Source organism: Larus michahellis, chromosome 7 (genome assembly GCF_964199755.1).
Source record: "Larus michahellis chromosome 7, bLarMic1.1, whole genome shotgun sequence".
In the NCBI taxonomy this organism is placed as follows: Eukaryota; Metazoa; Chordata; class Aves; order Charadriiformes; family Laridae; genus Larus; species Larus michahellis.
The window spans coordinates 37,725,206-37,748,325 of record NC_133902.1 but is presented as its reverse complement, the minus strand read 5'-3'; the positions used below and the strand labels follow the sequence as shown (position 1 = coordinate 37,748,325).

The following is a 23,120-nucleotide window of genomic DNA, read 5'->3' as shown; positions in this document are numbered from 1 at the left end:
GGGAAACTGAGGCACAGAACATAAGCATTGCCTGGGTTCATGCAGCAGTACAATCTGAGGGTCGAACCGTGGCCTCTGCAGTTGTGGCGCCCATGCCTCCAAAAATAGGCTCTAAAAGTGCATTTGTGGGGGGGCCTGGAACATGGAAATCACTGTGTCCAGATTGCCCTGCAGTCAGGCAGGATAAAAAGGAATAAAAATATTTGCAGTTTGGCCTAATTTTGAGGGGATTGTGACCGGCGCTGCATCAGATGGTCCCCTGGCTTGGAGGGAGAAGGGGAGGCATTTTGCTTGGGGAAAGGGCAGGTGGTTGCTGGCTTAGGGCTGCTTTAAGGCAATTTAGCTTGTGAAAGCAGGGCAGGGGCTAATTCCCTGCAGGGAGGCTGGCAGGCGGAGGGGATGCTGCTGGTCACTGCCAGGATGTTTGTAAAGCATGTTCCTTTGGGACGAGCGTCCATCGCCCATCTCCCTGGAGTTGCAGGATCCTACTTGGATGAGGTCCCAGCTCATCCCTGGGTCCTAAGGAATTCAGGCATCAGCCTGATTTCTTCTTCCTTCTGTGGATGCGGTATGCGGGAATCATTTGGACGCAGAATTCTCAGCCTAACCGTTACAATTCCTACAACGTGCTGCAGGCACTTTTTCCTCCCTTTTGCCTTTAAGTATAAAAATCATCATCCCTCTTCCCGCACAAAAAAATGTGAGTAATGTTAGAGAAATTTGGGATGAGGCCCAGCAAACAATCGGATATCCGGCTGAGTACATCTCTGACTTCTGAACCAAAAGCTCCCGAATGAGTAATGCAGCACAAGAAAGAGCAGATTTTGAAGGAATATATTTTATGTTGATGCTCTGCTTTGTCTCCCTTAAAACTTCAGCCTGCAAACTTGGAAATTGTTTGGGTTTTTTTTTTTATCACCTTGGTATATCTGTTTTATGATGAAGTACTAACATGTTGTTAGTTTTCCTGTTGAAAAGAAAGCTGACAGTAGTAAGCACTAAATTTAAAAATAATAATAATAATGCCAGCTCTCTTGTACGTGCGTGTGGTGTGTTTTGGTTGATAGTCTTTATATGGGCTCTGCAAGCCATAAATGTTGTTTACTGGAATTGTGCACGGGGAAAAAAAGCTGAATTCAGTGTAAAAGTGGAGAGTTGTGAGGCTGAAGCGCTAGCGGGTGTTGCTTTTAGTAATGCTTTTGTCAGAGTTAGGTTGATGGTTGGACTAGATGATCTGAAAAGTCCCTTCCAACGTAGGCAGTTCTGTAATTCTGTGATGAATGGTGGTGGCCATCTCTCTTTTGGTTTTCTTTTCTACTTCTGGACAGTGCCAAAAAAGTTTCCGTTTCTTTCCTGTTGATTAAGTACTCATGTCATTCTTCTAAATATAAATCTATCCTCATGCGTCAGCTGTGCCTGGGATTTCACTTCTTTTTATGTGTCACTTCAAGCAAGTTTTAATTCAAAAAAAGAAAGTCCATCTGCATTGGTTTGATATTTCGGCTCCCTTTTCCCATCAAGAGCGTGTCTAATTCCGGCCTGACCCTGGCCCTTTGAGAGTAAAGCCATTGAAGACTGTATGTGGGCATCAGCTGGTTGTCCTGGAGAACATCCCTTGGCTCCTGGAAAGCTCTTGCTGCCTCCTCTGCTTGTCCTTGCAGAGCTGCCCCACCACCGGCACCAAGATCTGCTCTGCTTCTGGGTGTGAGCAGCACTGAGATATGGAAGAATACGATCTCATAGGGTGGAAAATTGAGGGTGTTGCTGCAAAAAGGGAGGTTTTGTCTAGGCGAGATGGTAAAGATGGCCATGGATGGTGCCCTGGCATGTTGGTTGTGCCTGGAATTGTCTTCTTTAGCCAGGAGCCTGCTACTTGTAGGTCCCAACCTATGCTTTAGATGCAGAGCCAGAATTGAAATACATACATCACCATGGTTATCAAAGCAGTCTTGAAGCAGAGCTAGTGGTGGGATTGAAGTTGCTTTCTACAGAAATCAATAGACAGAGCAAGTTCTTTGCTGCACATGGCTGACAGGTTCACCTGATCCAAGGCATCTGTCTCTGAATATACGGGGCTTTTAAATCTGATTTTAGTCCTTACTTTCTAAAATTAGGCATTCTTCTAGAGACAGCAGACAAAGTTTGGGCTTTTCTGTATCCCCCTGGTTGGCTGTCAGCAACAGCTTTGTCTTTTTTTCCTCTAATATAGGCGTTTTTGTCTTGGTCTAAGACGACCCCGTGCCAGGGCCGATAATGCTTCACCCGTAATTCAAGCAGCATTGGTCCAAAATTCAGTGCTGTGGGTCTGTTATCACAGAAAAGTAGGATTGAGTGGTGCACCTGGCTCTTGGGCTCGAACAGAAGGACTCAGAGGTTCCTTGGGGGCCTTGTGTCTTGGGCTTGAGAAGCGAGGGCGGGTACCTCTCCTTCCAGCCTTGCCTGGGGCTGACTTGGAGATGGCAGAGAGGGAAGAACTTGCCCTTTGGAAGTATTCACAGAATGGCAAGGGGTTGGAAGGGACCTCTGGAGATCATCTAGTCCAACCCCCTGCCAGAGCAGGGTCACCCAGAGCAGGTTGCACAGGAACATGTCCAGGAGGGTTTGGAATGTCTCCAGAGACAGAGACTCCACCACCTCTCTGGGTTCCAGTGCTCTGCCACCCTCAGAGTAAAGAAGTTTCTCCTCATGTTGAGATGGAACTTCCTATGTTCAAGTTTGTGCCCATTATTTCTTGTCCTGTCACTGGGCACCACTGAAAAGAGCCTGGCCCCATCCTCCTGACACCCACCCTTTAAGTATTTATAAGCGTTGATAAGATCCCCCCTCAGTCTTCTTTTTTCCAGACTGAAAAGACCCAAATCCTTCAGCCTTTCTTCATAAGAGAGGTGTTCCAGTCCCCTAATCATCTTGGTAGCCCTTTGCTGTCCCCTCTCCAGTAGTTCCCTGTCCTTCTTGAACCAGGGAGCCCAGAACTGGACACAGTACTGCAGATGCGGCCTCACCAGGGCAGAGCAGAGGGGGAGGATGATTTCCCTTGACCTGCTGGCCACGCTCTTCTTGATGCAGCCCAGGATGCCATTGGCCTTCTTGGCCACAAGGGCACATTGCAGGCTCATGGTCATCCTGTTGTCCACCAGGACTCCCAGGTCTCTTTCCACAGAGCTGCTCTCCAGCAGGTCAGCCCCCAACCTGTCCTGGTGCAGGGGGTTATTCCTCCCCAGGTGCAGCACCCTACACCTGCCCTGGTTCAATTTAATAAGTTTTCTCTCCGCTCAGCTCTCCATCCTGTCCCTCCGTGAGGGCTTGGAGTTGCCTGTTTTTTAGGGGATGCTCCTGCAACAGTGCATCACTGTGGTTCTACGCACACACGGGAGGGTGTTTTGTGCTTACAGAAGGTTGCAGAAACTGACTCTGCTCAACCACAAAAGCTCTGATTTCAGCAGGGGGAAAAAAAAAATCTACCATTACTTTAAGATAACTTTCAGGTGTCATTTTATTTTGCCTGTTGACTGACGCTGCAAAAAGTGTGTCCAGAACTCAGCCCTGCTTTGCCTGGGATTTTGAGCAAAGGCAAGATTTTGCCAGATTTATGGAAATTACCATTTCTGTGCCCAAGCATCTTGCTAAAGAGAGACATCTTTCCCTAAAATGGCTCACCCTGGAAAAATTGTCCCGACAAAGAGAAGCAATGTGTCTTTGACATTGCCAACAGTGGAGATTGCAGTCTCATTTGGAACCGCATTAATTTTCAGAGCATCCAGACAGGGGCCTCATGCATTTTTAACTGACATAAAACCAAACAGTTCAAAGTGCCTAACTTTGTTTGCAGATAAACCCTTCCAATAAACGCTCAGGTCTCAAAATGATGAAATCTCGGTGTCTTATCAGCCATCTGACCCGTGGTGATGGGATTGAGCAGCTTTTAACCTGGCGAGACCGAAACAACAAACTCTGAAGTGCAGACAGATGGGGTGGGTGGTGTTATTTTGGGTTGGTGTTTTTTTTTTTTCCCTTCATGGCATTGTTGATGTTATGGAAAGTGCTTGGAGCCACTGCCTGGATTATATCTGGCATCCCTCACCTCCAGGTTGCGTTCCTCATAGATAATTTGCAGGTTGCATGAAGCCTCCGTGGAGTTTGATGGGCTTTAATTTCAGGGGTAACTAATTAAACAAGCAGGCGTGGTGTTTGCTCTTGTGTTGCATAAACACTGGCCTGTTTTGGTTTATCTTGAACACTCTCCTGGCTGGCAGAGGTGGGTGCCTGCACCTGGAAAGCTAATTCCCACCTGTGGACGAGCTGTAGTCTAAATTAAGGCAAGGACTTTGCTGCTGAAAACCACTTTAAATTAGCCACGTGGTCTTTTGCGCCGATGTAATGAGGCTGGTGTTAAAAGCGTGCTCTGAATTGCATCAGGAACGCTTTCTGGGGTGGGTCTGCAACTGGCTGGATTTACAGGTGAGATCAAATCGAAAGACTGGGGCTTTTTGCAGCAAGTTCTAATCCACACTCTGGGCTGGAGCAGATGTCTGTCCTTGCATCCGCCTCATGCTGCGTGCCTCCAGAACGGCTTTATCACCTGGGGGTTTGCACTCCCAGTAACATACTGCTCCCAGCAAGCTTGCCCTCTTTCCAACATGGGTTCATGGACTAGGGATTTGGTTCAAACGTAGGGCATCTCGTAGAGCAAGCAGCCCACAGTCTGGTTTAACCCCTGCATTGCTTTCCTATGAGAAGACTATCAGCTCCAGCAAATGGTTAAGCTGCTTAAACCCAGGTATTGTGGGGAACATGATTGGGAATGTTTACCAAGGACAAGTGCTTAAAAAAACTCTGTTTCGAGGAAATGCTGTTGTAATGTGCTGATTGCATTTGTTTCTGCTTAACTCAGGCTCATGATGGTTTTGGCTCCCGTCAGCATTTTCGGTGTAGCTGAAGGTGTCGTGTGATCCACCAACGGATCAGTACCTGGACTAATCAGCAAGGTGTGTAAGAACATTAAATCAAGGTTAAGCTTTTGCACGAGCTCATTGCTTGAATGAGTTTTTCGGTTTGATAATCCAAAGAGGTTTTATTCATTAGTGAGAGAATCTGGCTGCTCGATGTCTGTGGGCATGCTCAGGCAGTGAGCTGGGAACAAAACCCCACTTTTTTTTCCTTAAAATGGATCTCCTGACTGAGGTCAAGAGCAAGTCCAACTGACCTGGAGGCTGCAGCCGTGTCCTGCCTACAAAGCTGCCTTTTGGGTGACCCATGGGTGGCTACTGTGTGCCCATCCTGCCCGCAGCATCTGCATCTTGAATACAGCACCCTCTTTTTAAATGATGAGCAGGTCAGGTAAGTCCAGAGGACCAAATTTTTTCAGCCTTTTTCATGTTCTTTGCGTGAGGAAAGGGTCAGCGGGGGGAAGATGTGTCTTGGTGGAGTATTTGGCTATGTGTTGGTCTATGGGCAAGTTGGAGCTAGCTCATCTCTGAAGCTTTTTGTTGTCCTCTGTGTTGCCACATCAGGTGTGGTGCCAGGCTCCCCATCCAGGAGCCTGAGTGACTTCCCTCTGCCTGCTCTTCTCTGGTCATGCTGGTGGGACTGGTTTTCCAACGTTACAGCTGGGAACAAAGAGAGCATGTGGCTCTGTGCCTTGCACCAGCAATTCAGCTGAGAACAGCTACTTCTTTCCATCAGACAAAGACAAAATTAGTGAAGGGTGATGGAGACAGGGCTCTGAAGTGTTGATGCAGTTAAAGCTCTGTCATCATCTCCACCTGGGGGAAGCACAGCTTTTCAGGGACTCAGTTGCTTCAGCTTTTGACAGCTCTTGAAGTCCAAATTAGCATCTGAATTATCTAAGTAAGGAGATGTGCTGTTGGGACCGTGGCCCTGGGAGTAGCACGATAGTGAGTTGCTCCATAGATTTTCTCAATGAAAACCTTTTACTGTTCTTGAAGTTTTCATTGCCCTGGTTAATTTGGTGTCTTGAGATGGGGAGGGCGGGGGTTTGCAACCCTCCCTCTTAAGTGCACCAGGTGTTAATGAGATGGTTCTTATAGAATCATAAAACCATAGAATGGTTCGGGTTGGAAGGGACCTTAAAGATCATCTAGTTCCAACCCCCCTGCCATGGGTAGGGACACTCCCACTAGACCAGTGGCTCAAAGCCTCATCCAGCCTGGTCTTGAACACCAAGCAGCACTTGCAGCACCCATGGAGGCAGGAAACCATTTCCCTTCCTTTATCATTTTCCACAGTTGCCCTTAGTCTGCTCTCTGTGGATGTTGCCCCGCAATCTCATGGGCAACCATGAGGAGGCATCTCTTCCGCCACAGTATCACATTGGGAGCAGTGTGTGTACTTTCTCCTGGTGATGGTCCTAAGTGGGGTCACAGCACAGTGTCCATAACGTTCCTCCGTCAACTGGGAACGAGCCACCAGCAAGCAGAGCAAGTGCTGGCAACAGCCAAAGAGCTTTTCCCAGCATCCTGTCTCTGGACCAGCTCATGCAGACGACTCTGTGAGTGTGCAGATGTGCCCATAGATTAACGCACCGATCAGTCTGCAGTGCTTAAAAAAAGAAAAGGAGAGATTTTCCTCCTCGTCCAAGGCAGAGGATGATGGCTGTGAGCCATGGGTAGGACGTCTGTTGTCAGGTAAGGCTGTTTCTTCTTCAAAAGTGTCTCCTTCTGGCCAGTGTGTGGATTGTGGCTCTGGAAATCTGTGTTTCATTCCTTTTCTGCCACCAATTGCCTGGGTGAGCTTGTGCTGTTGCTTGATCTGGATTCTCCTGGTTTGAAAGGTGCTTGGACTTTGCTTTTGTCCCTAAGCATCCTCAGGAGCAGTCTCGCATAGACCGTTGCTGAGCCTTTGGGCTCCTGAAGGACTTGGAGGGGCTGCAAGGGCTTAGAGGAAGAAGGTGCTCTCCTGGGCTCCTGTTCTCTCCAAGGGTTTTAAACTTGAGTTTGCAGCTTTTACATTTAACCCCTAGAGCTTGGTGCTGTGTGCGATTCTGGGTTTTCGTGCTTTCACTGGTCCCCATGGGTTCTTGGCTGGAACAAACTCCTTGCCCTGGCAGAGGAGAGTCCGTCCGCAGCTCTCTGTTTAAAAAAAAATAATTCAGAAACACCTTAGGGACTTCCCCACCTGAATTAGGAAGTGTTTTTTCTCTTGGAAGAACATTGAGCGGACAATAGGGAGAGGATGGGTCAGGACTGAACTCTATCCATCTGATATGAGGGTTAGTGGACATCAGGCGGAGCTGGTGAGAGCCAGATCCTGCTGGAGGTGGGTTTCCCACCACCTGGGCAGCAGACCCATGGAGTTCTTTGCTGAAGGACATCGTGGAGGCAAAAAAGTATATGTGAGTTGAACAAGTCCTCCCCTGGACAAGAGGTCCAGCTGAGGCTGCAAAACAGGCAGAGTGTCAGTCGTGTTCCTTCACCATGAGATGGTTGGGCAGATGCTACTTTTTTTTTTTAGTTTTGTGGGTTTGCCGGGAGGTACCCTGCTCTTTGTGTCGGGGTTTCAGCAGCAATGGCTGCACGAAGGGCTGTGCCACTGGAGACATCCTTCTGCCTTATTTTGCTGGGGATGCCAGAGGGGTTGCTCGTTGTGCAGCCCGTGGTAGCCTTGAAACCGTGGAAGCAAGTACAACTTTATTTACTTCCCTGCTTTATTATCAGGACTCGTGTGCATGTAATGGCTTTATTGCTGGGAAGTGTTGCTGTCAGGTAGTAGGACCTGGGCTGTCAGCCCAGGAGCACCTTTTTATGGCCCTGTAAACCTCATGAGGATTCCTGCTGTGTACAGTGCTGCCAGCACCTTCCTACGCTTGCAGGCTTTTTAAACCTGTGCCACGCTGGCACCGTTTTCAGCAATTTTTGGCTTTGAAGTTGCTGTGGATGCTTGAGGGTGGTACCTGTATCTCTGGGATGCCAAGGCATGAAGTTTTTCCTTACCATGAGTGGTGCTCAAGCTGTACCCGACCCAGTCTCTCTGGCTTCTGCGGTGTTTTCTCCTGACTCGGTGGCTGATTGAATGGGACATGGGTGACCAAAATCAGCGGGTGGGTGCTGGGCTGGAGCCTGTGCTTGGCAGCAGCAGGAGGTCCTGCAGGGAAAGCTTTTCCCTGCTCCCCCATCCCCCAAAAACTAATCTATATTTGAGTCACTTGAAAGTCAGCGCTGGAGATGGATATCCAACGGGACTCGTGCTCCAAAGTCGTTGCTATAAAAGGAAACTTTCCCGTCCTTCCTGCTTCGCTTGCGAAGGGTGACAACCCCATCAGGGAGGTTGTAATGGACACCGGGTGCCAGCAGACACCCGCAACACTCACTCAGCCATAATTACATTTTCCCCCCCACCCCCTTCTCCCTCTGCCCCATCAAACCTGCCGTGTTTGGCTTGCCCTTGCTTGGCAGTGGGCTCAGCTGGCAGGAGCAGAGCCAAGTTTAAGCTTGCGGGCAGGAATTTTCCATACGGCATGGAGGGGACGGCGTAGCATGGGGCTCTGCCGCCTTCGGGATGCCTGAGCAGGGACGCTGGGATCGAGCATCCCCACTGCTTGCCATGCATTGCGGGGATCAGGTCCATAGCAAACCCCTGAGAGACAGAGGCCCTGTGGAAGTGGTGGTAGGTCCTGATATTTCCGCAAGTCCCATCTTGTTTGCTAGAAAAGGGACTAAAATGACACGTCTTCTGTTCTGGTGCATCGACAGCTCCAAGGCTTGTTCTGGGATGTACGTGGGTTCACGCCAACATGCTCTTTCTGGTACAAAGAGCTTGTGTTTTGTGTTGTCTTAAGGGGTGGTTTGGGGTTTGGGTTTTTTTGTTGGTTTTTTTTGGTTTTTTTTTTGTTTGTTTTTTTTTTTTTTAAGATTAAACCACTGGCTTTGCGAACACAAATGGTAAAGTAGGAGGAACAGATAAGAGAAAGGCAACAAGGTCAAGAATCACTAGGGTATGCAGCATCGCTGGCATCAAACATGCAAAATGCTTTGTGCAGGCTTCAGGAAGGTAAAAAAGCCTACAGTAGCCAGGTCTTCCCCACTCGTCTTCACCAACAAGGCTCAAACTGCCTCATCCGCTCCCTGATAACTGCAGTCATCAGCTTGCTCGGGGCTGGGGTGTCCCCTGTGCATGTCCTCTGGGTTTCCAGGACGAGTCTTTTCTGCAGCTGCTTCCATGGTCTTGAGTTGGTCCAGGTTTTGTGACTGTGATAAAAGCAACGCTTTCAGTAAATCCATGATGTAGGATGAATGTGCACTGTGGGTAGCGCTGTGACTCTGGGAAATTAATTTCTAGCTACAAAGAGTTAAATTCACTTGTACTTAAGGAAGGCTGGCTGTTTTTAAAAGAAACCTCCAAAAACACTTCTATGTTTGTAGGAAAGCTAGGGGAGCTTGACTTTGGAGAAAGAAAAAGCAAGTTAAAAGCCATTAGCAACAAGTGCCTGGAGCTGGTCTTGATTTTGGCCTGGGAAGAGGATGATGAGTGATTTGATTAGGAGCTCTTTTTTTCTCCTCCCACCTTTCAGTTTGTTGCCAAGGGTAGGTGGAAGATTTTCCCTGACCTTACACCGTGGGCTTAGGGCTTGACAGGCTTTTTATGTGTTACCTAGGAAGAACAGGCATGCAGTTATGGTAGTTACTGCAAGGTTGATGCGTCTTGTGTCATAGTGGCTCCTGTTCCTGATGCTTCCTGTGGACACGTGCGTGTCCTGGTGAGATGGACCCTGCAGCTCTCTGGCTTGGCTGAGCTCTGGGGCGGGCAGGGATCTGCGTTGATCCCCCCCACCTCCCTTTGCTGGCAGCAGGTACCGTGTACAGCCCTTCCTTTGACTCTTTGGAGGGACCTGGCTCTGTCTCTAGCCCTGATGGTGCCTGGTACTGCCGAGCCCTGCCAGCCCTCACAGGCCTTATCAGCCCAAATTCTTGGCAGTCAGGGTTTTTTCCGTCATTGAGGCTTTTGGAGGGGTCCTCTCCCACCTGTGCTGGGCTGCAGTCAGTGCTTGTTGGAGAAGACCCTCCCTTTGGCCAGCAGCAGATCCTGCTTCCCGCCCTTGGGATTTGCACTTTCAGGTGTTCCTATGTTTTTATTGCATTTCTTTGCTCGCAGATGTGAGGCTTATGTTGTCAGCGAGTATTTTTCCCAGGATTGCTTTTCTCCACTAACCCCATTCACCATGGCCGGATGCTTGTGCTGCGTCTTTGATTTATAGCTCAGTGTCCAGGCAGAGGTGGGTCTGTACCATAATTCCATCAGGATCAGCTTGGAGTGATGAATGGAGCTGGGAGCACTGGGGAGGACAGGGCTCTGCTGCTGGCCCCACCGTACCACCATGGAGCCTGCGCTGGAAGAGGGGGCCCGGGGGGGCTCCCCTTGGTCTGCTGGGCCAGGAGGGGAAAGCCTGTGGTTGAGTTTCCGGGCTAAGTCATTCCAGATAGTTTGCAGAAGTTATTTTTAACCTTTTCTGTGCCACCACATGCTGGGAAATGCTACTGTTAGAAATCATATGAACGCCGTGTGTTCAAACACTGCAGGAATACGACCTTTGGGGGTTTTTAATAGGTTTCAATAGTTTGTTTTTTTTTAATAGGTACTACACCGTCATCAGCCCTAGACCCTCCCCAAACTTGCAGCTGCTCCGTGCCTGGTGGCGAGGAGATCCAGGAGTAGGTACGGCACTTATTCAAGACCCTAGAGATCCTGCTTGCTGCTCCCCAGCTTGCTCACAATGGCGCTTCTGCACCTTGGGAAGCAGCAGCCTCTCCGCCGAGAGGAGCACAGCTGGGTCTGTCTGCGCCTCCCATCTGTCCCTTCCCCCAAAACCTTACTCGTAGCCCCAGCTCATGCAAAGTTAAATCCATGCTCTGCTCTTCCCCTGATGGATGACTGACAGGATGGGCGTCCCGTGATGTCCCCCCCGGGGAGGAGAAGCCTAGCAGATGGGGAGGAGATAGAGCTGCTGTGTCATCCCACGTGGTGCGGGCATCAGAGCAAGGGGTATCCAGAGGGAAGCCAGCAGCCATGGGAACATGCTCATCTTGCCTTCCCTAAAGCTTTGCCCAACCCTCAGCAAAGCCCGTTGAGGATTTTGGAGTGAATAGTGAGAGGGATGGTACCATGGTGTGTAACCGCTGCAGAGCCCCGACCTGGGGAAGCTGCTGCCTGCAAAGCTGCCCGTTGGGTGACTTGGGGTGGGGGGAAGCAGGCAGCAGGTCCTCCTGGCTTCCACAGTTGGATTTTACCATGCAGCGTTGCCTTTCGCTGGTGGGAGGGGGAAAATAAACTGGTGTGAAAAGTGTGTGGAGGTGCCTTCAAGCTGGTTGCATGACGAGATGCTGTCGCCTTCCTTGCGCGTGCGGGGTGAGCTCTGGTTGCTCACTGGTTTCCTTCCTCCCCCATTCATTTCAAATGCTGTTTATGGCTTTGGGTAAACAGATGGGGCTGGGGTTTTCCTAGTCTATATTTAATCCTGGTCTATATTTAAAGTGCTTTCAGAGGAGCTAGCGGACCATTGTTTCAGCCGTGGCTACAGAAGTGATTTCTAAACAAATCTTATGCCGTCCACCTTTATTTTCCCCTCACCCTTCTCCCAACTGTCCCCTTTTATTCTCACATAGCCGAATTTGAAGATTTGTCCTTGCTGGTTATCTGTCCTACCTCTGCCTTCAGAAATATCTCGGGTCTGTCCGCTGGGGCTGTCAGCTCCAAAACACGGCTCCCACCCCACGTCCAGCCGTGGGGGCCGTGCGTCCCCATCCTTTTGCGTGTGTGTCCGAGAGTGTTGCTACATCCAGAACGGACTGAGATGCAGCCAAGACGCTGCGTTTGGGAGAGGAAATACCTTTTCATAATTGCTCATTTTGATGTACGTTCTGTCTGCCTTTTGAGACTGCAGGCTGCATGCAGGGGGGGATTTTTCAAGTTGTGTTTCTCCATGCAACCACATCTGTCACAGACCTTTAGCATAAAGCTTTCCATATAGTTAAATAAATGCAGGACAGGGGAGCATCCATGCAAATGCCAGGCACTGTGAGGCGCGTCGATATGTCAGAGTTGTTAGTACACAGCTGTAATGATTGATACAAAAAATTATTTGACACTGGACTACCAGGTAGCTCTTTAAAAATATATTTGTGGCTCGTGCTTTGCTTCATGGGAAAAATCACCTATGTGTCCCTGGTTTGTTTCTTGCTTTGCGTGATACTCACCAAGCAGGGGTAACCTTTTGGCTGTCGAAAGTGTTTTTGTTTTTTAACAGGGTTGTGTGCAAGCGTCACTAAAATTTGTGAAAACTTTGCCACTTGAGCTATTTCTGCGACAGCAATGCTGCACACATTGTGCTGGGTTTTGTGCCTGCGTAGCCATGGAGGGCTTGAACCCTCCAGCTAGGGAGGAAGAAAATCCCTACATGAGACTACCCAGTGTCTGCAGCGTCTCTTTAGGGGGAAGCAGTACGTGTTCAGGGTCTTGCATAGAATCATGGAATGGTTCAGGTTGGAAGGGACCTTAAAGATCACCTAGTTCCAACCCCCTGCCCTGGGCAGGGACACCTCCCACTAGACCAGGCTGCTCAAAGCCCCATCCAGCCTGGCCTTGAACACCTCCAGGGATGGGGCAGCCACAGCTTCCCTGGGCATCCTGTTCCAGTGCCTCACCACCGTTGCAGTAAAGAATTTCTGCCTGATATCTAATCTTAAATCTCTTCGCTTTCAGTTTAAAACTGTTACCCCTCGTCGTATCTCTCCACTCCCTGGTCAAGAGTCCGTCCCCATCTCTCCAGTAGGCCCCCTTTAGGTACTGGAAGGGGCTATAAGGTCTCCCTGGAGCCTTCCTTTCTCCAGGCTGAACAACCCCAAATCTCTCAGTCTGTCCTCGCAGCAGAGGTGCTCCAGCCCTCTCATCATCTTTGTGGCCTCCTCTGGGCCTGTTCCAACAGCTCCATGTCCTTCTTGTGCTGAGGACTCCAAAGCTGGACACAGTACTCCAGTTGGAGTCTCACCAGAGTGGAGCAGAGGGGGAGAATCGCTGACCTTGACCTGCTGGCCACGCTTCTTTTAGTGCAGCCCAGGATGTGGTTGGCCTTCTGGGCTGCGAGTGCACGTTGCTGGCTCATGTTCAGCTTCTCATCCACCAGCACCCCCGAGTCCTTCTCCTCAAGGCTGCTCTCAATCCATTCTCTGCCCAACCTGTATTTGTGCCTGGGATTGCCATGACCCAGGTGCAGGACCTTGCACTTGGCCTTATTGAACTTTATGAGGTTTGCATGGGCCTACCACTCAAGCCTGTCCAGGTCCCTCTGGATGGCATCCCTTCCCTCCAGCCTGTCAACCACTCCACACAGCTTGGTGTTGTTGGCAAACTTGCTGAGGATGCGCCCAATCCCACTGTCTGTGTCACTGACAAAGATGTTAAACAGCGCTGGTCCCAGTACTGATCCCTGAGGAACGCCACTTGTCACTGGTTTCCACTTGGACATTGAGCCATTGACCACAACCCTTTAAGTGCGGCCATCCAGCCAGTTCTTTATCCACTGAGTGGTCCATCCATCAAGTCCATGCCTTTCCAATTTAGAGACCAGAGTGGCACGCGTGACAGTGTGAAATGCTTTGCATAAGTCCAGATAGATGGCGTCAGTTGCTCCCCTTTTCCATCAACGCTGTAACCCTGTCATAGAAGGCCACCAAATTTGTCAGGCATGACTTGCCCTTGGTGAAACCACGTTGGCTATCACTAGTCACCTCCTTATTTTCTATGTGCCATAGCAGAGTTTCCAGGAGAATCTGCTCCATGATATTGCAAGGCACAGAGGTGAGAACTGACTGACCTGTAGTTCCCTGGGTCATCCTTTTTTCCCTTTTCGAAAATGGGGGATATGTTTCCCCTTTTCCAGTCAGTGGGAACTTCACCAGACTGCCACAGCTTTTCAAATATAATGGAAAGTGGCTTAGCAACTTCATCCGCCAGCTCCCTCAGGACCTGTGGATGGATTTCATCAGGTCCCATGGACTTATGTACCTTCAGGTTCCTCAGATGGTCTCGAACCTGATCATCTCCTACAGTGGGCAGTTCTTCATTCTTATAGCCCCTGTTTTTGCCTTCTGCAGCTTGGGTGGTGTGATTGGAACTCTTGCTGGTGAAGACTGAGGCGAAAAAGTCATTCAGTACTTCAGCCTTCTACGTATCCTGGGTGACCAGGTCTCCCATTTCCTTCCAGAGAGGGCCCACGTTTTCCCTAGTCTTCCCATTACCTCTGACATACTTAGAAATTTTTCTTGTTGTCCTTGATATCCCTGGCCAGATTTAATTCTGTCTGGGCTTGCCTAATCTGGTTCCTGGCTGCTTGGACAGTTTCTCTGTATTCCTCCCAGTCTACCTGTCCTTGCTTTCATCCTCTGTAGGCCACCTTTTTGTTTTTGAGCTTGTCCAGGAGCTCCTTGTTCATCCATGCAGGCCTCCTGGCTTTTTTGCCTGACTTCTTTCTTGGGATGCACCACTCCTGAGCTTGGAGGAGGTGATCCTTGAATACCAACCAGCTTCCTTGGGCCACTCTCCCCTCCAGTGCTTTTTCCCATGTTACCCTGCCAAGCAGGTCCCTCAAGAGGCCAAAGTCTGCTCTCCTGAAGTGCAGGGTAGTGAGCTTGCTGCGGACCCTCCTCGCTTCCCTAAACATCTTGAACTCTACCATTTCATGATCCCTGCAGCCAAGGCTACCCTTGAGCTTGACATTCCCCACCAGCATCTCCTTGTTGGTAAGGACAAGGTCCAGCATGGCTCCTCTCCTCATTGGCTCCTCTACCATTTGTAGAAGAAAGTGTGCCAGCTGGAAAATGTGCCATCCCAAACGGTGCCTCGCATTAATGATAAACAACATCTTGCCGGCTGTGGTGGTGCTTTGCAAAGGGGTGATCTGGATAGATGGTGAACCGTGCTAGCTAACAAGAGCGTCTTTCCTCTCTTCCCACTGACTGCTTATTGCTTTTTCTTGATGCTGATGGCAGCTCCAAGTCCCCTGTCTCACCTGGCTGGGTCCTGATAAGTGCAGTCTTGACTTGAAGCCTGGTTTCTCTGTATTAATGCCTGCCGAGCCCTTTTCCCCCCGGAGTGCTCCCAGCAGGAACTCTGAAACAACGCTTTTCTCCAAGGGAAAAGTGTTTGCACGCAAGTTCTCCCTTCCATTTTCTGGCTGGAGCCCGGTGCATCCCTTCCAGCTAACTGCATTCCTGGCATACCGGCCCAGGGGATGGCTTGGGAAGCATTTCAAGCAGGCTGGAATATCTCCTGCTCAGGCTCTCCCCTGCAAATTTCCTCTTATTGCATTCCAGAAAAGGGCACTGAATCCTTCAGGGCTTTCTGCTCCTCCTTGCCGGCAGAGAGACACGCGGGTTTAATAACAGCCAGCTGCAGCCAAAGCAAGCGGTGCTTGTTTTCATGTTTCCATCAGTTCCATATTCCCACCTAAGGAATTTGGGTTCGGGGTTATTTTCTGCTTGATCTGATTTTCAAGCAGAGGGAAAAAAAAAATATTGCACGGGAGGGGGAGAATGGAAAAAAGAGGAGAAGGGAAAAACAGTGGTAGGTGTGAATAAAAAGCCCTTTGCGCTGCTGAACTTAAGCAGAGGATTTGGATATAACTTTTAATTGCACAGAGCTGTATTTTTTATTTGCAGCCAGGCTGGAGTCTTTTTGTGGCAGGTTTAGAGGAGCAGAATGTAGGGATGTCTGTAGGGATGCTGGATGGCGGGATTTACTGGGATGACGCCGGGTAGATCAGGCCGCTTACCTGTTCCTAGTGCAAACCATGAGGAGCAAAGTGTGGCTCAGGTTCTGTCTTGCCTGCAGCTTGCAGAGATGCCAGGCTTGCCTCGTCATCCACATGCTCCTGGCCTTTCTGCCCACCCTCCAAGCTCCAGGGGACACGGGTGACACCACAGGAGGTCTGGCCAGCACTTGCATCAGCCACTGCACTCGTGGTCGAAGTGCCAGCATGTTCCGTGGGCAATGGGAAATGGGTTAATTTTCTTCTGGCTCTGGCATGCTGATGCAGCTGCTCTTCCACAGGGTTTCTGGAAGTGTTTTTGCCAGTGTTTCTGGAAAAAAAAGGAGGAAAAACCCCTTTATTTTTATTTTTGCTTTTGAAAACCTGTCTTCCCCCCCGTCATCATCCCTGTACTGACACCATGCAGCAGCTTGAGTGAAGCCGCACCATTTGTTCCAAAAGGAGACTTTTCTCTGCCCAGTCCCTGCCAGGCGTGGGGAGGGATGCTGAGAGCAAGTGGGAAAACCCATCCCCATCCTGGGAGATGCTGGTGCTGTAGTGGAGGACAGGGATGACTCAGTTGAACATGCAAAAAGCCTGGTCCCGTGGGCCTTCCGCGCTCACTAGCCACCACCCTGTGCTCCCACAGGATCCGAGTGCTTGCTGGTTTTACTAATATGTATTACAGCAACGCGCAAATGCCCTGAAAGCCCTTATGAAGTGGGGAGAAGGGCAAATTTATGAGCCTGGGAGCCATGTGTCCCCAAATAACTCTTAAAGGCAAGAGGGATGCTTTGTACAGGGTGGTGGCCAGCAAGTAGCACTGTGCAAGATGAGGCTGTCCTTGCTGCCTGAAGCCCTTGGCGATTTGTAGGCAGTGCTGTGCTTTTTAGGAGCACCCAGGTTATCTTTGCTGATGCTCTAAGGAGAACATGAGGATGGTCTCCCATATCGGCACTGCAAGGTCGGCGTGCACCTGGGGAGAGTGTTGTCAGCGTGTGGGTGGCGTGGTGGGACCTAGAGCCTTTGCTAACGTGCTTGGGTTCCTTTCTCTCCCCCAGGCTGGTTCCCTAAGGTGACACCGGAGTCCCTGTAGCCTCTTTGTTCACGGAGAGACCATGGCCACCTAGTGCCCCCAGGGACCGGAGGGGTCGGCAGGCCAGAGATGGCGGCGCAGAGGATTCGGGCAGCCAACTCAGGCGGCCTGCCACGCTGCAAGTCAGAGGGGACGCTCATCGACCTCGGCGAGGGCTTCACTGAGACCAGCCTCTGCGATGTCAAAGGTGCGGTGGGACGGGTGGGGGCCATGCCCCTCCTCGACTGAGGTGCATTCTCTTGCTCCTGAGGTCCGGGGCGGGGGTTGGTTACTAATTAGCAGACAGCAGCTGATGGGGAAGAGCAGCAAGCACTGGTGAGCATGTCCACAGGTGCATGGACCTGACACCAAGAGAGGTGACAGCAACAAGGTGGTTGCAAGAGTTTGTTTTTCCCTTCCCCAGAGCTGGGAGCTTGCAGGTTGCTCGAATAATCCTTTTTCTTCTTTTTATCGTTGTTTTCTTCAGCTTTATTTACCTTACCTGGCAGAAACCTGCATTCAGGTGAGAGGGAAATTACCGTTCCTGCAGTAGAAATGGTTCCCAAGGAATAACTCCAGGTGGAAGTTAGCATGTGCCAAGGGCTGTTAAAAATAAACACGCATAAAAGCAATTGCTTTTGTAGGTGTAGCAAGAAGTGACCCAAATATCAAACACTCTTGCTGCAAATTAGATTGTTTTTTAATGTGAAAATAGGAATTACTCATATTCTCCAAGCGGTTTGCTGGTTTTGGCACATCGCTGTTAACCTGCTGCTGTGCTGGCTGCATGCGCGGCTGTGGGGGGGACACGGGCACAGCCACTCGCCCAGCTGATCTGCGGGGACGGGGAGACTGAAAATGCCATGTCCCACATACAGCTCCTGGGTTAACGGTGCCTTCCTACCAGGGTGGCAAAATAGTTGTTCAGTGCAGAGTATTTATATATATATTTTTTTATATATATATATATATATATATAGTTTTCCACTGAATAAATGTCCTCATGACTTTCCCTACATGCTGGCAGAGGAAGTGGATTAACGATGAGTTGTTAAGGATGTGTGCAAACAATTCTCTACTTAATATTTGATCCCTAGCATATATTTAAAGACTTGTCTTCCCTTGCCTCGTACTTCACGTGTCCGAGAAGCACTGCCAGCCTGCAGCTAGTGACCGCAGGGATGTGCGGTCTGATCTGCTTGTCCCTTCATCTCCAGAATTTTAGGGGCTTCCTGTGTTTCTTAAATCCTCCTTTTCCCTCCAGGGATCTCTCAAACCTATTGAAGCAGGTGCTGTCCCAGTTCTCTTGCAGCTCCGTATGGGTGAAAATCCATCTCTCCTCGTTTTCATAGGTCTGTCTAGCAAGATAACAGACATTTGAACGTTGATGTGACATCATCTGCAGCTTGTTGCTACTGCTTTTTACAGAAGTAGGTCCTAAAAGTGAGAACAAAAGCTATAAATATGGTGACAGCATGAGCATCTGTAGGCTTGACCCAGCTGTTTTGCTTGTCATTGGGATCCCCTGGCAAAATGGCTTTCAGCTGGCGCTGCTGAAAGGGAGATGGGAGATGCTGCTAGGACCAGGACAGCACTGCAGGGCTGGCTTCTGGGCTTCTTTCTAGGGGTCCAAACTACACAGCCTTCTTTAGAAATTGGGTTAATTTTTGTTGAGGACCTTTGAAATATGGGTGCTGTGTAAGAGAGGTGAGCTGCTGATGTGACATGAAAAAATAGGAGCATGATGTACCCTTGGTTATTTCTTGCACTGAAGCGTAAGATGTTTCGTGTGTGCAGGAGAGGGTTTACAGCAGAGCAAGAGCACCTTTAACCTGTGAACATTACTGGGTTATCACGTAATCTCTTTGCAGAAGAGGCATTCACCACCAGCAGCACAGATAACTATTTGTTTGAGAGCTAAAGAGCTGGTGGCCAAAGACCTTGAGATACTGCTGACCAAATTGGTAGGATAATGGCTGTGTAACCTCTTCTCATATAGCAGTCATTGAGAACCCTCCCTAATTAACTTTGATATTTTAAATGCGAACATTTAAGGGGGTGCCTGTGATTCTAGTATGTGCCTGTAGGAGCTTAGATCCCGACCTGCCAGGTGAAAAGAAGAGCTGATAAGCAGTGACTCCCACTCCCTCAAAACTTCTCTCCACTGCATCTTCTGGTGCATTGTTCATCAGGGAGTTCAGCGAGGCTGTGGGATGCTGGTGTCTCCTACAGGAGCAGCTGCATGGGGCCCTACGTGGAGGGGGAGGCCTTGTTGCTAAGGAACTTGACTTCATTGGGAGGACAACAAGTTGCTGCTTCTTCTCTCTCAGTTCCCGCTGCTCTTCCCAGCTGTGTTGATGCCCATCCCTTTAGATCATTAACCCTTTGGGGAAGAGGAGCGTGAATGTCTCAGAAGTATCGGAGGGAGAAGTTTTGTTTAAAAATGTAGGGGGGAAAAAAATACCTATGGGTTTCAGAGGTTGTAAAACTGCTTTACTTCACCACTTAAAGTAGCGCGGATTGCTCACCTGAAGTGAGTTGTGACTCTCTTGTGGGTTGCTTACAGTGCTGTTTTTTTCTTGGCTTTGCAGTGCCTTCTCCTAGTGCCTTGCTGGTTGACAATCCCACGTCCTTTGGAAATGCGAAGGAAGTAATAGCAATCAAAGACTACTGTCCAACTAATTTCACCACTTTGAAGTTCTCCAAGGGGGACCACCTTTATGTCTTAGACACGTCAGGAGGCGAGTGGTGGTACGCTCACAACACCACAGAAATGGGTTACATCCCTTCCTCCTACGTCCAGCCTGTAAATTACCGTAACTCTTCCTTAACAGACAGTGGGATGATAGACAATCTACTTGAGAGCCCCGACGAGGGGGTCAAGGAGTTAGACCTGCTTGGGGAATGGACTGATGTGAAAAGAAACTCTATGAAAACCTACAATAACAACCCATTCTTGAACGGAGTCCAGACGAACCCATTTCTGAATGGGAATTTGCAAACAGTGCCCAGCTTGGACAAGGAGTCCAACTCTAGCGTTGCTGTTGACTTGCTGCTCTTTGACACGGGGGCTCCTACTTCAGTTGTTTCCAGTTCGGCCACTAATAGCAGCCTGGGTAACATTTTTGATGAGTTTCCATCCACAAACAGGCTGGATCTGGAACAGCCTGTGAAAAGGGACAATCCCTTCTTCAGAAGTAAACGCTCCTACAGTTTGTCTGAATTGTCCGTTCTTCAAGCCAAGTCTGACGCTCCAGCATCCTCGGGTTTCTTCAGCGGTTTGAAATCTCCCACCCCTGAGCAGTTCCAGAGCCGCGAAGATTTTAGGACGGCATGGCTGAACCACAGGAAGCTGGCTCGGTCTTGCCATGATTTGGATTTGCTTGGTCAAAATCCTGGCTGGGGTCAGACGCAACCAGTGGAGACCAACATCGTCTGCAAGCTGGATAGCTCTGGTGGAGCCGTTCAGCTTCCAGACACCAACATCAGTATCCATGTGCCAGAGGGCCACGTGTCCCCTGGGGAAACGCAGCAGATCTCCATGAAAGCGATGCTGGATCCACCGCTGGAACTGAACAGTGACAAGTGTAGCACCATCAGCCCAGTCCTGCAGATCAAACTCAGCAATATGGAGGTGAAAACCTTCATCATTCTGGAGATGAAGGTGTCAGCAGAGGTCAAGAATGATATTATGAGCAAGAGTTTGGTAGGACTGCAATGCCTGCGGAGTGACATGAAAGAGGGGCCGTACACACCGATGCAGCTGAACTATTCGTATGGGGACACAATCCAGGTGCAGCTGGAGAACCTGGAGCCTTGCATGTACATCGCGGCTGTAGCCCAGGGGCAGAACATCCTCTACCCTTACACCGTTTGGGATTACATCAGCAAGAAGATCACGGTTGGCGTCTATGGCCCAAAACACATTCACCCTTCCTTTAAAACTGTTGTGGCCATGTTTGGGCATGAATGCGCACCCAAGACTCTCCTGGTGAACGAGGTCACAAGACAGTCCCACAGCCCAGCTCCTGTTGCCCTCCAGCTCTGGGGTAAGCATCAGTTTGCTCTGTCCCGGCCTCAGGACCTCAAACTCTGCATGTTCTCCAACATGACCAATTACGAGGTGAAAGCTAGTGAGCAAGCCAAAATTGTGCGGGGCTTCCAGATGAAGTTGGGCAAGGTCAGTCGCCTTATCTTCCCCATTGCGTCCCATGATCCCAATGAGCTCTCAGACTTCACACTAAGGATACAGGTCAAGGATGATAAGGATGCCATTTTGACCCAATTCTGCGTCCAGACGCCGCAGCCGCCTCCAAAAAGTGCCATCAAACCGACAGGGCAGAGGCGGTTCCTCAAGAAGAACGAGGTCGGAAAGATCATCCTTTCACCTCTGGCTGCCACCGCCAAGTATCCAGTTTTTCAGGACCGGCCAGTGTTGAGTTTGAAGTACGGCAAGCTGCTGAAGACAGTGGTGCGGCAAAGCAAGAACCACTATTTGCTGGAGTACAAGAAAGGAGATGTCATAGCCCTCCTCAGTGAGGAGAAGATCAGGTTGAAAGGGCAGCTGTGGACCAAGGAGTGGTATATTGGCTACTACCAGGGAAAAATAGGCCTTGTGCACACCAAAAATGTGCTGGTGGTTGGGAAGGTCAAGCCCAGCTATTTCTCTGGGCCAGATCTCACCACCAGCCTGTTGCTCGAGCAGATCCTGAGGCCCTGCAAGTTCCTGACCTACATCTATGCCTCTGTGAGGACTCTGCTCATGGAGAACCTCAGCAGCTGGCGGTCCTTCGCTGATGCGCTGGGGTACTTGAACTTGCCACTCACGTTTTTCTGCCGAGCGGAGTTGGACAGTGAGCCGGAACGAGTGGCTTCCGTCTTGGAGAAGCTGAAGGAAGACTGCAACAACACCGAGAACAAGGAGAGGAAATCTTTCCAGAAGGAGTTGATGACGGTGAGTCTGAGGTCTGACAAGGAGGTCTTAATTCCTTGCCATGCAGAGTGACTAGAGTGAATGGGAGGTGGAAGTTTCCTAATTCGGTCTAGAAAACGAAATCCATCTTTAAGGTCTTCTGCAGGCTGCTCGGCACAGCCAGGTGGAAGTTCAGCCCTACAATTGTACACGTTGGTGGGCTCCTGGTTTAATAGGATCATGGCCATAAAGGAGGGACACGCTGGGTGTAATCCATAGGTACATGTTGTGTGAGGGCAGCCACCAGGCTTGCTTTGGAAGGTATATAACCTGAAGGCCCTCAAGATCAAGGTGGTTTTGGTCCCGTGTTTTCATAGCACTCGACTGGTCCCTGCTGCTGGGTATTCACGTTTCAGCCTTCGATGATGCACACTTCGAGGAGTTACCTGAGAGCTGCTGGTCTCCTCAACCCCAGTGTCAAAACTTGCATAATTGAGATCAATACTAATGGAAAACTGGAAAAAGGGCAATAAACACAAAAGCTTTTTCTATTCAGAGTGGGGTAGGCAAGCCACCTCTCAGGTCACGTATTTTTGCGTCACTAGATGTGTCAAAGCATGCTGCAGGCAGGGGTTACGGCTGCTGTGGAGAGTGATGCCACACCTTTGTCTTCATGAAACAACCTCATATTTCTCTATATCAGGTTATCTGCTCTGTCTCTCTTTGAGTGGCAGCTAAACCAAGGCCACCTCCGAGCTGGGATGCTTTATGTCCAACTGTGGATCGCGTCTGCAAATTGAAACACATGGCTTGCTTCTGTCCTAAAAGGCATTTGGGGGAGTGCAGCCTTCAAGTGCTTCTAGGATGCTGTTAGGGAAGTCTCTTAGGAGGAATCATGATAACTTCTAGCATTTCGTTGGAAGCGAGCCAAAAAAAAAAAAAGTACAGGACAAAATGTCTGGAAAGAGATCTGGAGCTCTTGCCTCTGAACAGTCTCTCCCGCAGAAGCAGGATAACCGAGTTACAGCCAATCGTGGGGGTTTAAAATGCCAATTGAATTAAGGAATAGCGAGAGCTTCACTGGGCGCAGACAGGAGCGTGCAAAATGAAATTACCAGTAGACAGACTGGGTAAAGCAGGCTGGAGCCAAATGAAGTATTTCGTTTTCCAAACTCCCTTTAATAAGAAAGGGGGAAATCTGAGGGTTGAGTATAAGGTGTAAAGGGTTATGAAGAGTACAGAACCCTTCATTACTCATGGAAATATTTTCCAGTGAGTGTCCAAGGCCTGGGTACAACTTTGTGGCCCGTGGGGCAATGTTTTAGCTTTGGCTTTCAGTAAAATGCAGGCACCAGGTTGTGCCACTGATGCTGCTTCTG

General features: G+C 49.6%; 1 protein-coding gene across 5 annotated transcripts in view; it reads left to right on the top strand.

The window, feature by feature from the left end:
* SH3BP4 (SH3 domain binding protein 4) overlaps positions 1-23,120 on the top strand; it is a 42,252-nt gene that overhangs the window by 10,056 nt on the left and 9,076 nt on the right. For 2 of the 5 annotated variants that reach the window (XM_074594725.1, XM_074594730.1), the window contains exons 2-3: positions 16,816-17,037; positions 19,421-21,783. In XM_074594725.1, coding sequence (XP_074450826.1) covers positions 16,920-17,037; positions 19,421-21,783 — 2,481 coding nt within the window. In that variant the 5' untranslated portion in view covers positions 16,816-16,919. Of the gene's footprint in view, positions 1-4,891; positions 4,986-10,588; positions 10,669-16,815; positions 17,038-19,420; positions 21,784-23,120 lie in introns of those variants that run through there. The other 3 variants (XM_074594728.1, XM_074594726.1, XM_074594729.1) reach the window with 3 other exon arrangements.